At 44.7% G+C, this 12,513-nt stretch overlaps 1 protein-coding gene across 2 annotated transcripts in view; it reads left to right on the top strand.

The window, feature by feature from the left end:
* Window positions 1–12,167, top strand: part of SKAP2 (src kinase associated phosphoprotein 2) — a 138,227-nt gene extending 126,060 nt beyond the window's left edge. The window contains exons 12-14 of one of the 2 annotated variants that reach the window (XR_014796057.1): window positions 9,261–9,362; window positions 9,755–10,716; window positions 10,789–12,167. Coding sequence is in view for 1 of the 2 variants with exons in the window: in XM_084896182.1 (XP_084752308.1) it covers window positions 9,261–9,353 (93 nt within the window). In the remaining variant the exon portion in view is untranslated. Of the gene's footprint in view, window positions 1–9,260; window positions 9,363–9,754 lie in introns of both variants that reach the window. The other variant, XM_084896182.1, reaches the window with a different exon arrangement.
* Window positions 12,168–12,513: the final 346 nt, after the last annotated feature.

Below are 12,513 nucleotides of genomic sequence, written 5' to 3'. Positions count from 1 at the left end.
AAACGAATCATGAAATAAAATGGCACACATTATAATGAAGAGTGTTTTAATTCTGTAAGTGCAGTGACAGAAAGAGACCTCACTGGTTTGCGATTAGACTGTCTTCATTGAAATTCACTAGAGATGCCATTTCGTTTTTAAACGCAGCCTTCTTCTGTCTTCGAGAGGAAGCCGAGATGGGTGTCAGCTGTGCTCCGTCAGCCCGGGGCTGATTTATTTGTTTGGGGCCTCTTCTGAGAGTCAGACACATCTCAGCCTTGCTTTTCACATTTTTGGTGAGAATCGAATGCTGCAAGAAAGGAAGAAGAGCGGGCAGATACCCCGTTCTCCCCGTGCCTTTTCACATTTTTCAATAGCAGCTGTCACATGACCCTGGCGGGGCTAGCTCCTCCTACCAAGAGTCCCGCATTTTCTTCGTTTTAACCTTTGAACCTCGCTGGTAATAAATGGAAATTCTGCTTGCCTGAAAAAGCGAGCCGGTGGGAGGAGCATTTTGGGTACAGTTCTTTTCATAAGGGTTGCTGCTGTTTTTTTTTTTTGTTTTTTTTTAATGTATTAAAATAAACACTTTATAAACTTCAATAGTTCAGTGGAGATTTAGAAACACCCCCCAAATGGAGCACTTTCTCTGGGGTGAATAAAACCGGGATATGTCACTTTAATGACAGCTGCCTTGTTAGTGAATGAATTCTGAAACAAGGCCTGGTTTCGGATTCATTTGATGGGGGAAATAATTTTTTTTAAAGAATTGGGTTGTTTAAAATCATGCTAAATCCTCTTACCAGTTTGCACTTCAGTTGTATTACCACCTTAAGCGTGGACATCTTCTCATTCTATAATAGTATTTCCCTAGAACGGCGTTTGTGAGATTTTATGATTTTGGTGGCAGGATCCAGGCTGGATAGCTGTAGGCATCCTGGCCCTGCACACCGCTCTGGTATGCTATTCTACTTGCTGCTCTGGATTTCACATCCTCTCTCAGTTTATCTTTCAATCTGTGCTCATCGGTAAATTGCTAACCGCATTCCTATTCTTACTTTAAAGCCATAAATTAGCTTCAGAGACCTAATGACAGGCGGGCTCCGCTTCAGCAGGAAAGAGGCATGAACTTCGTCTGGCATTAGCAGGAAAGCACGGGAGTCAGGAATCCTGGGATATTTTATCCAGTCAAGGACAGCTTCTTAAAAATGTTTTATTAAGTCAGTGTCGGCTGACACTGTTCACTCATATACAAGAGCTTTTAGAATTCTTGTTATTGTTATTATTTTTGTGCGCCTTGGCTGGAGTTCCAGGCACTGATGCTTTTCCTGCTGGTGGGTGACTTTTTCCAAGGCCTGGCCAATGGGGGTTTTTTGCTTTTCGTTGTGAAAGTGGAACGATTCCGTCGCTAGAGCTTTCCTTGGCTCTGAACTGCCAGGAAAGTAGAAATACAAGGAGAGGCTGGCGGAGTTTTCCCTTTGTGACCATCTGACCCACCGGCCATAGATAGCCCAGCAGCCGCTGGGGAGTGACCGGGCCATCGCCATGTGGGGCACATGTGCTGCAGGTGCTTCCCAGCATGTGGCCCACCTTGCAGCCTTTCGGAGGAGGAGGAGGAGGAGGAGGAGGAGGAGGAGGAGGAGGAGGAGGAGGAGGAGAGGGAGGGGGAGGGGGAGGGGGAGGGGGAGGAGGAGGAGGAGAACGGAGAGTCATGGTAGCTGCCATGGTTGGGGTGGTGGCATCTAGTTCCTCTGCTGCCAATAGGGGTCCAATGAGGCAGGGGCCAGGCAGACCTGCTGGCTCCCACCACCTCTCCCAAGGAGAGATGCACCATCTGTGGAGACAGCACCCTGCCAGGCAGCCTGGTTCCCCCCCGGAACCCCTCTCATCTCCTAGCAAACAGCACGCGAGAGCACGTCCTGTTTTCTCGGCACACAGTGCAGGGCGTGGTCCAGGGCCGCGCCGACAGGTGAGAGGGGCCAGTGAGCGCAGGCAGCTGGCATGCAGCCCCTGCAGTGGCTGAGAGGTGGCGCAGAGAGGCCAGGCCGAGCTGCTGTGTGCAGGGCCTTGTGTGATTGAATTCTAGAAGGAACGAGCAAGCATTTGCCGGAAGTAAAACAACAACAAAAACACCAAAATGCACACACACACTCTGCTGGTCATTTTTTAAAAATCCTAAATTAAAAAATCCATGATTGCTTCTGTCCTCCACCAGCCTCCTGAAACAAAAGAATTAGGACCCCCTCCATGCATACGCGGCTCATTGTTACTCCTTTGCGATGCCTCCCTGCTCACTCCTTTAAAGGTCAGATTCCCGTTGGCTGCGCAGGACAGAGCTGCTCATGGCAAGCAGACTGCCTCAGATTGCTCTCCAAAACCCTCTAGTTTTTGGTGCCCTGGTTTTTGCTACAGCGATTAATAGGGAGGGAGAGGGAAGAGATGACCCAAATAGGTCCAGAGACACGGATACATGGAGGGGAGGAGGAGGGGGGATGGGAAGAGATTAACCAAAGAATTTACGTGCATATATGCGTATTCCACGGACACTGATGCATATTCCATCGGACAGAGTGTGATGTGATGAAGGCCTGGGGTGGATAGGGCTTGGGTGGAGGGAGGTAAAGGGGGGAAGTGGTTACTTAAAACTATTCCAGCATCTGTAATGCTGTCAACAATACGTTTTAAAAGAAAGGGATCTGTTGCATACCCGTAGTATGCTGCTCCAGGCACACATGTGCTCTCACTTGTCTGATTCATAAACTAACCTGTGAAGCATGTGGTCCAGTTGTGCAGGTGAGGAAACTGAGGCTCCGTAGGGTCACTACGCAGATTGCCTGAGGACACCAGCTAACAAGTGACTTCTCCTGGAATCTGCGCAGATGCGGCCCAAAAAGCCTTTCTCTGTCTGCTCCATCCCTCCGTGGGCCAGACTGGGACTGTCCATCTCTCTCAGCTCTGAACTCGAAGTAGACAGTGTGTTCTAAGTTTTTGTATCTCCAATACCTAACCTATGGCAGATAGATGTTTAATATGCAATGAAAATGCAGTTAATATGGGAAATAATACTGAACATATTAAAAAGAATTAGAATGAAAGAATTAGCAGAATCTTAGTGCTAGCCCTTCACTGTAGAGGTGAGGAAATCTGGAGGCTCAAGATAATGGAGGGGGAGGTGAGGAATAAATAAAGGGATAAAGAAAAAAGGACAACATCCATGGAGACCTTAAGATACAATGGAGTTTGTGCACTTGAGCTTCTTGGAAACCAAACTAAAAAAAGGAGAGACGGGGAACTAATAACTTCTCTTAATCATAAAGGACAGACCTAGATTCCCCCCCCCCCCCCCCCAGTACTGGCTACTTAAAAAAATATATATATATATCATGAATTTCTAGAATGTTCACTGATTATCTGACCTCAACCACTTTATATAGTAAGTAAAACAGTGGCAGGTAATGCCCTCAACGCAAACATTTTGTAGTAAATGTAACAACAGATTTCATTCTATGAGGTCCAAATATATAATAGTTGAACTTACTGCTTTACATTAAATATGTATACTTCTTGAGTGAGGGATACAAAACAAAAAGTCATCCTGTCAGGACTTGGGGATTGCCTCACATCCTCATTAGGAAGAGCTGGGATGAGACTCTGGGTCGTCTGAGAAAATAACCGCAGGAATGAGAAGGAACTGAAAACCCAGTCGATTGTCCCTTTCGCCCGCCACACTTTCTCCCATTGCAGGGCTCTGTCTTAACCTCCTTGGTACTCACAGTAAATTCAACTGAACTCATTTCTTCAAAGAACTGGCATTATCTGCGGGAGGCAGATATATTTATTTCTGCTGGTGGCATTTAAGCTCTTAGACAAGGAATTATTTATAGTGAGTGCCTGCTTTTATGCCAGTATCATGCTGTTTTGATTACTATGGCCTTGTAGTATAGTTTGATATGATTCCTCCAACTTTGTTCTTTCTCAAGATTGCTGTGGCTGTTCAGGTTCTTCTTAGTTCTGTGAAATATGCCCTTGGTATCTTGACAGGAATTGCATTGAATCTATAACTTGCTTTAAGTATTATAGATAGTTTAGTGATTTCTTCCTATCCATGAATACAGTATATGCTTCCACTTATTTGTATGGTCTTCAGAACCTTATAACATAGTCTTTCACCTTGGTTAAATTTATTTCTAGGTGAGTTGGTAGTTTGTTTTTTATGCAGTTACAAATGGGATTATTTTCTTTGTTTCCCTTTCTGGTAGTTCATTATTGGTGATTAAAAATGCAACTGTTTTTAATCTGCTACTTTATTGAATTCAATGATCAGTTCTAGTAGTTTTGGTGGAATCTTTGGGATTCTCTATATACAGTATCATGTCATCTGCAGATAATGAGTTTTACTTCTTTCTAGTTTGGATGCCTTTTATTTCTTCTTCTTGTCTGATTGCTGTGGCTAGCACTTCCAGAGCTATGTTGAACAGAGTGGTAAAAGTGCACATCCCTGTCTAGTTCCCGATCTTAAGGATAATGCTTTCAGATTTGCCAAGTTGAGTCTGATTTTGGCTGTGGGTTTGTGCCATATGGCATTTCTTATAGTCCCTCTATTCCCACTTTGCCGAGAGTTTTTACCATAAATAGGTGCTGGATTTTATGGAATCCCTTTTCAGCAGGCATCTATTGATACGCTAAATGGGGATGAAATGAGACTTGCCTTGATGATTCAGAGGTACTTTCAGGCAAAGAAGGATCAAATCAAGCTCAGTAGAAGGTGGCCTTGGCATTCAGTATATTTCACCAACCAACACCGACTCTGGTAACTGCTCCCAGGCTCACCCACCCCTTCCATGCAGCTGTCATCGTGCTTGCGCAGGCCTCCTCACCTCCCTTGATCAGTCCTGCCTCTCTGTCCCTCTCAGGACCGGCCTTTGCCAGCTCACTCTGCTGCTCAGTAGCTTCCACTAGCTCCTCAGTGGACTGACTGCGGATTCCTCGTGTGGCTGCTTCACCGCCCCCCCCATCCCTCCCCCCACTCCCTGCCAGCAGTCCACACGTGGGTAGCAGGCGGAAGTTCTTGAAAGAGGTAACCTGAAGAAAGGATTTCCGTGTTTTAAATAGTTATCTAATATTCATACTATTACCATGTGTATAAATAATTTGAAAATTGAAAATATCCCAGGGAATAGTTGGAAGAGAGATACATGTTTGAAGAAACACCTGTCGCTTTCAGATTGGTGACTAATTTCTGAAAGGAGCAGCACGTCACACCACTTTATCAGTGTTCCGGGTTGCTGTTAAGGCACCTTTCCTCTGCCAGATGGTTAGCCGGAAGTGGACTAGCGTGCTTGAAAAATGAGAGTTATGGAGCTGCAGAGGGTTTAATAGTAAGTCTTGGGCCTCCTGTACGTGGACAGTAACACATGGCGCAGACTGAGGCTCAGGGAGTGAACATGGACTTACGTTCCTTGCAGGTGCCAGCTCAGGCCCCCGTCTCCCTCTGTCAGACCCAGTGTCCTTTCCTTCCTTGTGACTCAGTCACTTCAATCTACTGCTTAATACCTATTAACGGAGGCCTAACGTTTTAACTACGCAATAAAACTAAGGGAAGCGATTGTGACGGTCTGAGAATTGAAAACAGGAGTCAGATCACCACCGTTCAGGGCGGCTTCACCACGATTCCCGCGGATTGCAGGGCGGTGGCTCTTGCTCTGACTGCCGCATCGCATTGTGCCTCGAAGCCACCCCTGTGGCAGACATTGCATTCCCTCTGAGCGCTGCTTTCAGCCCGTCAGCATCCCTGCACCTCGGGATGGCGCAGGCATTGCCACAGGAAGAGAAAGCAGCTCTGTGTCAGTAATTACCTAACATTGTCAGAAGCTGACTGCAGGCCCCTTCCCAGCGATAACAGAATAACCGCATAATGTAGCTTTATAGCACATGATTAATAGAAAATAATTACACGTCCTACAAAGGGATGCAATATTTCTTGTAAATTGACTAGAATGGTTTCCTGTAGATTAAAGCACTCTTCATTATTTTATCAGTCCCGCTCAAGTGCAGTCACCGGCCTGCGCTGGCGTTTCAGTTGCTGTTAAGAGCCGAGGAGGGTGAGAGAGACCAGATGGCGGATCTCCTTGTACCTGAGCTCTCACGAGCTGTAAGCTGACATGACGCTTCCTAGCTTTTCAGAGATTCGGATGGCAGCCCGCTATGGTTTGGTCTCTTTATTTTTTGTTTATGAACAAGATCAGGCTTGAGCGTTGCTGGTTTTTAGTGACCCACCTGTGACTTTTAGACCAACACTGTCTATGCTCGGTATGTGGACTGCAAGGCAGGATTGCGTGGGGTGTATTGTTTTCCGCTGTAAGTAATCTAGCCTTCCTGATCACATCTGTTTGGGGAAGGCACAGAGAGGCCGGCAGCCTTGTGTGAGAGTGCGTCTTCGGGCCGAGGCTGAGAATGCTGTGCTCCAGGAGCATCTTCCTCCCCTTTTATAGGCTGCAAACGTTTAATTGGGATTCATGTTGCTCAGGAGGCTCATCCAGGGGATGGTAACAATAAAAGGAGCAGCTTCTGTGTTTGCAGTCTCGTCGACGTGCACTCGCGGCCGCGGTGTAAACCCATAAATTTGCCTATTAGATTCTCACCTCCCTGAATTTCATCTTACCTCTCATTCCACACAGGAGCATTCCGTGGAATCCTTTATGAACGCAGCATAATAAACACTCTGTTTTTTATTTATTTATACCCTTTTCTGATTTAAGCCTGTGATATGTTAGAGTACTTTTATGAGGTGTGTATTTCATGTGGTTTTTCAATCATTTTAAATTAATTAAGTGTAGCATTTAAGAGGATTTCAGCCTAGAACTTTATTTTATTTTTTCTCCTGGAGTGTTTCTTTGAAGGGACCTGTTTCCAGCTGGATAAGCTCCACCCCGCTGTTTACTGCTGTGTTTCCCACTCCATGAATCCTACCAGCTCCTGTCAGGCAGGACTCCCTCAGTGGGAAGCGTGCCATTGGTCCTTGGTTGGAGTGATTTGCTGGAAATCCATTTCTCAAATTTGGGTGTGAGGCAGCTTCTTGAGAACAATTCTATATCTTTAATGGAGAGCACAGGTTAGAACCACCGCAGAATGTTATAAACTTTCTGGTTTGTAATTGGAATCTAAACGTTGAAGCCAGATTGCGGGCTCTTCTGTAAAAGCATGTTTGGGTCATCACGTGCCTCTCACTGCACGTGTTCTGTGCCTGTCCTTTCGGGCCTTCGTGTCTTTCCTCCTTCCAGATCATCAGTTGTAAAAACAGACCGGCGTTGGGTCAGAGCTCTCACACTTATGTTTACCCTGTTATCCATCTAGCTTGAGACTTTACAAGGTACGACTTTGGCCTCTGAGAGGTTAAATCCGTTTGTTTTGTTAAGCGTTAGGTTCTAATTGTACTCATTGCCTTAAAAATTGGAAAGGGCAGTTTTATTAGGTACCTATTAGGGTGTAATGGCTGCTAATCTTAGCTTTCAGTAAGCTGGTATTTTCTTCTGGTAAATACAGCCTGCATACGTTATAGTCATCACCACGGAGTTCTGGGCATCAGACTATGTCGTTTCTTAGGCAGTTTTGTCCACTGAGTCCACACTGCCAGAGAACGTTTAAACTTAGAATCATGAGCCAGATGTGCTCTCGTTAGAATCAGAAGCCTTTGTCCCTCTCCTTCCACCCTGTTCTTGGAGTAAACCTCGTTCTGGTCTGTCACAGTTCAAACGCACAGGTAGACTTAGCCCCACAATCTCGATCGACAGACTGCATGTCAGTACGCACTGGCTGCTGCCGCCTTTGTATTGGAGGATGTGACTTCCTTTCCGGTGGGCAGTGGCACACTCATCGGTGCAGATGCTAAGTCTCTGCCCGGATTAACCTTCCCTCCCACGTGCGACCATTTGTCTGGGACTCGCATGTTGGGAAGTCACAGCCTATTGAATTACTTTGGGGATTGATTTTAAAAATTCATCTTTAGGAAAAATTAAATTTGGGTCCTCCAATGCTTTTGCAGAGTATTGCTTTGCAAAGATATTATTCTTGAAACTTGTAATTCATTTTACTTTGTTTTTCTCACAAAACATAAATAAGTTTGAGATAAAAATGCATTAGTCAACCTGGCAGAGCCATGAGACCGGCTACAGAGAGCTCGCGATGCCTGGAGCAGTGGTGTGTCTGCCGTGGAGGCAGAGGGGAGGAGTGGAGGCGCAGGCTCATCTCCCAGGACAAGTGAAGGCGATGTGGCCCTTCACCCCCTCTCTCTCACAGCTGGCTAGTATGCCGCCTTTATAACCTGGGATACTTTATTTCCCATTGGTCTCCTCCTATAAGGGAGAGTCTAACACCATCTTTAAAGTCCTTCTGTCCATTCTTTATCAATTGTAGTTAATGATCAATAAAAGACAACAAATGCCTTAGGGAAGCTTTCTTAAAGGAATCTTTTTGTGAACGGTTTTATAAAGGATTGGGGGGCGGGTATTAATAGTGTTTCCTTGTTTTCTCTAATTTATCTGTTTAAAATGTCTATGCGCTTGCCCTAGCCAGTTTGGCTCAGTGGATAGAGCGTCAGCCTGCCGACGGAAGGGTCCCAGGTTCGATTCCGGTCAAGGGCATGTACCTTAGTTGCGGGCACATCCCCAGTGGGGGGTGTGCAGGAGGCAGCTGGTCGAGGTTTCTCTCTCATCGATGTTTCTAACTCTCTATCCCTCTCCCTTCCTCTCTGTAAAATATCAATAAAATATATTTTTAAAAAAAATGTCTATGTGCTTATAAAAGATTTCCTTAAGAAGAGGCATACCTCTATATTCTAAATCATTTTTGGTGATAAGAGGTTAAGTAGGAATTAAGTAGTTTATTGTGAAAGTAATTCTATCCTTGTTAGATGGTAAACTTCTTGAAGGCAGAGGTGGTATCCCAGGATCCTGGCTGTGACGCTGGAGCCCCTGCAGAGGAGGGAGAGGGAAAGGAGGAGGGAAGGAGAGAGGGAGGTTGATACACTCGTTAGGTTCTTAAAAGTGACTGTTTCTGTGTTCTACACCCAGTAATAAACAGGCTTTGTCTTATACTTTAATTTAAATCTTTGCCTAGCAGCATTTTTAAAGTGTCCAGAAACAAAAAAAGATGAAAATGTTTCAATTTGCAGCTCAAGCTCTTGTAACTTTATAAAAAGAAATAACATTTCTCCGAAGTTGCACACAAAGGACATTGTACTTCCACCAGCCTAAAGGTTAATATTGCATATTGTTTTCAATTAGGAATACAATAGATACGGCTGGTGGGTAGGAGAAATGAAGGGAGCCATTGGCTTGGTGCCGAAAGCCTACATAATGGAGATGTATGATATCTGAGAGTCCTGGGTAAGTACATTTTAATCCAATATTCCGTAATAGCTCATATGTTCTCTTGGTCTCCGCATTAAGAGTCTTTGCCTTTTTCTAAGTCTTGGTAGTTTTCTGATAACATGAAGATTATGCTTCCAAATCTTCTTCTTTCTAGAGAGGAGTCTGGTTCAATTTTAAAAATAATTTCGTGGAATTTACTTTGGAAATAGATTATTAAGAGAAAGTATCTGTGGTAATCAAACCTCCTCCTCTTCAGTAAAATACCACTTCTTATGGCCTTTCTGAGGAGCCAGGTAGACAGAAAGAAGATTGCGTAAACATTCATTTTTCCTCGGCTAAAAAGCAGGAAAAATCAACATTTCGGTTGAAGGAAAAAATCATAATGCAACTCTCCCTTCTGCCCACAGCCGCAGAGGGTCTCCTGCTTCTCTGCAGAGGCCGTGGGATCAGACCGGCCGGGAGGCCTGATCGGCAGCGCATCCCTTCCTTTGTTTGTTAGCATCCCGCGTCCTCACTGCGTTCTGTCTTCACAGCTCTGCTCTGACGTGAGCCTAAATGAAGGACATTCCTGCCAATCAGATACAAGCTGTACACTTAGACCTGTTGCTGTTTTGCAAAGAAATGATTGTAGTTTTTACTCATTTGATTTGTGTGAATTGCTCAGCACTGTTCTGTATGTTCCACATCATCACCGCTACCTCTGGTGTGAGCTGCAACCTCTCTCAATATTGGCCGTCAGTTATTTCTGTCAAATGTATAATTTCACAGAAATGTAAAAGGCATTATCATGTAAGTTTTGGGTAGATACTTTAGTAAAGCCTTCAGGAATAAGGCATTATGAAAGCTTTAGAGATGTTTTAAGTCAGTATTTATTTTCCACACGTTAGTGACACGTTTTCCCGAAAGAATTTTCGCCAAGGGCGAGTTTGCTTTATGTGAACTCTCCCCACAAGGAAGGAAGCAGGATCGAATTGCGAATGGTAGTATGCTGTCACCTTCTACAAGGCACGCTGACTGGAACCATGGTTCATGTGACGTCCTGCTTCAAGAGCAGATACCCTGTTCAGATGCTGGGCTGGCCAGCATCTCCCACCATCATTTTGTTTAAATTTAATGAAATAAAAATTCCTAAGACCCATCTCCCATTCTCCTCCAGGGTAAGGGCACGAGGCATCTCGATGTGCCCTGAGAGTGAGGGTGGACCAGCCTCTTCTCCTGCCTGCTGGTGGCGGTGGCAGGGAACCCACCGAGGGCGACTCCAGCCAGAGGCTTCCCGGCTCCTCCGAGCAGAGGAGGGAGCAGGGTGGGGACCACGGCAGCACACACACCAGCAGGCATGGGGGGACCACGGCAGCACACACACCAGCAGGCATGGGGGGACCACAGCAGCACACACACACAGCAGGCATGGGGGGACCACGGCAGCACACACACACAGCAGGCACGGGGAAGCAGCCTGACAGTGGAGCATGCGCTCCGCTACCTGAACAAGACTTGCAGGATGATGTCACCACCTGTTCATGTATGTTGGAAACCAAAGGTATTTAAACGCCCTTAACTTACACTGCAAGGTACTGCTGAACGGATCATTTGGGGTAGCTATAATCTCATATTGAATCACTGATTAGCATGTACATTTGTTGAACTTTTCGGATCTTTGCTTTATGAAGATAAAGATTCTGACCATGCAAGCAGGCTGGTAATATTTTTAAAAACCTTCATTATTTACATAAAACTGTTTACAGACACTATTTCAGAGTGTATACTTACATAATGCCATGATCATATTATCTCAGATGTTAAAGAATATTCATTTCAGGGACTGGAAGTAAACTCTAATTTATATAAATTATATGACTGTTGAGCTCCAGCTGTCAGACACGAATTGGTGCGCTTGTTAATCTGGTCCTGATCGAGGGCATGGGGTAGAGTGAGATCATCTTGGGGAAAGACAAGTGGAGATGAGGCTTCCGGGCTGGTTTTCGAAGCCCGAGAGGTTGAAAAGCAAAAGCAGTGGTCGGTTTCTACCTATAATTAATATGTAGAGCATAAACGTGGACTTGCTGGTGGCGTGGACACAGATTTCCTGCTTCTGGCTTCAGTGAAGACTGTAGCCCTGGGCCAGTAGGTGGCAGCAGTCTTTCATTGCATTCCCAGCCGCCGGGAAGCCCTCCCCCACTCGGGCCCAGACCCCTGCAGACTAAAGAGCGCTGCCTCCTTTACAGTTAGTCCAGGAGAGGGAGTCCTTCGCCAACGGATGACCAGCCATTCCCAGCCACACGGTCTCTGAGCCGTGGTGATACAGAAATCTGGTGTGGCCTCGGCCTGAGCACTGGCCTTTGTTCTTTCTAAACTGGAATCCAGGTGGGAGACAGGAAAGAAAACCCAGATTTCAAACGGGTGGCGTGGAAGGGAAAAGAATCATTGCTTTCCACTCATGACAAGTTTATATCCATTTGGTGAAATCTTGTGTAGACTACCAGGGAGAAAGTTTTCTTTACACGCTCGACAATATATCATACCCTCTTCAGATCATAATAATATAATAATTAATGTGACTCTAAACAACATGGCTTGTTAGAAAATGTACTAATTGCTATGTTCTCATTATGTTTGCTTAGCTTTTATTTGTTTTTCTGCGAACAGCTAGACTGAGAGCTGTTTTTTTCCAAAGGTGATTGTAAGTCATATTTTATATAACATTTTGCTTGATTATTTGCACTGTACTGGATTTGTACTCTATTGCCATTAGATCTTACAGTAATGTTCCACTCTGCAAATTTTTAAGGTTCAAATAAAGTTTAATTGTTTGCAAACTGTTATGATGCTAATAATTCAACAGCCTGCTGTGTTACTAATGAAATTACTTTGTTATGATTAATTTGGAAAATAGTGTGTTGATTGTAGTAATTAAGCACAACAAGGTGAAGTAAATGATTCTAATGCCATCTGGCCTCCAAAGTGAATGAAGAAATGAAATAGGGCTGTCATCTGAATTTATTCAAAGAAGTAAGGATAATACAAATGACTTTCCTTGCTATAAGGACTTACACTTAACCACATCTCACTCCATTCTGTTTTTGCCATTTTGTTGCATATGTCACTTCCTTTTATGAAAAAAAGAAAAAAAGAATGTTATTTAGCCTAGTAATTGTTATCAATACTT

Source organism: Pipistrellus hanaki, assembly GCF_964339955.1.
Source record: "Pipistrellus hanaki genome assembly, chromosome: 10".
Taxonomy (NCBI): Eukaryota; Metazoa; Chordata; class Mammalia; order Chiroptera; family Vespertilionidae; genus Pipistrellus; species Pipistrellus hanaki.
The sequence above is the reverse complement of the archived record's forward strand: the minus strand, read 5'-3'. Positions and strand labels throughout refer to the sequence as shown.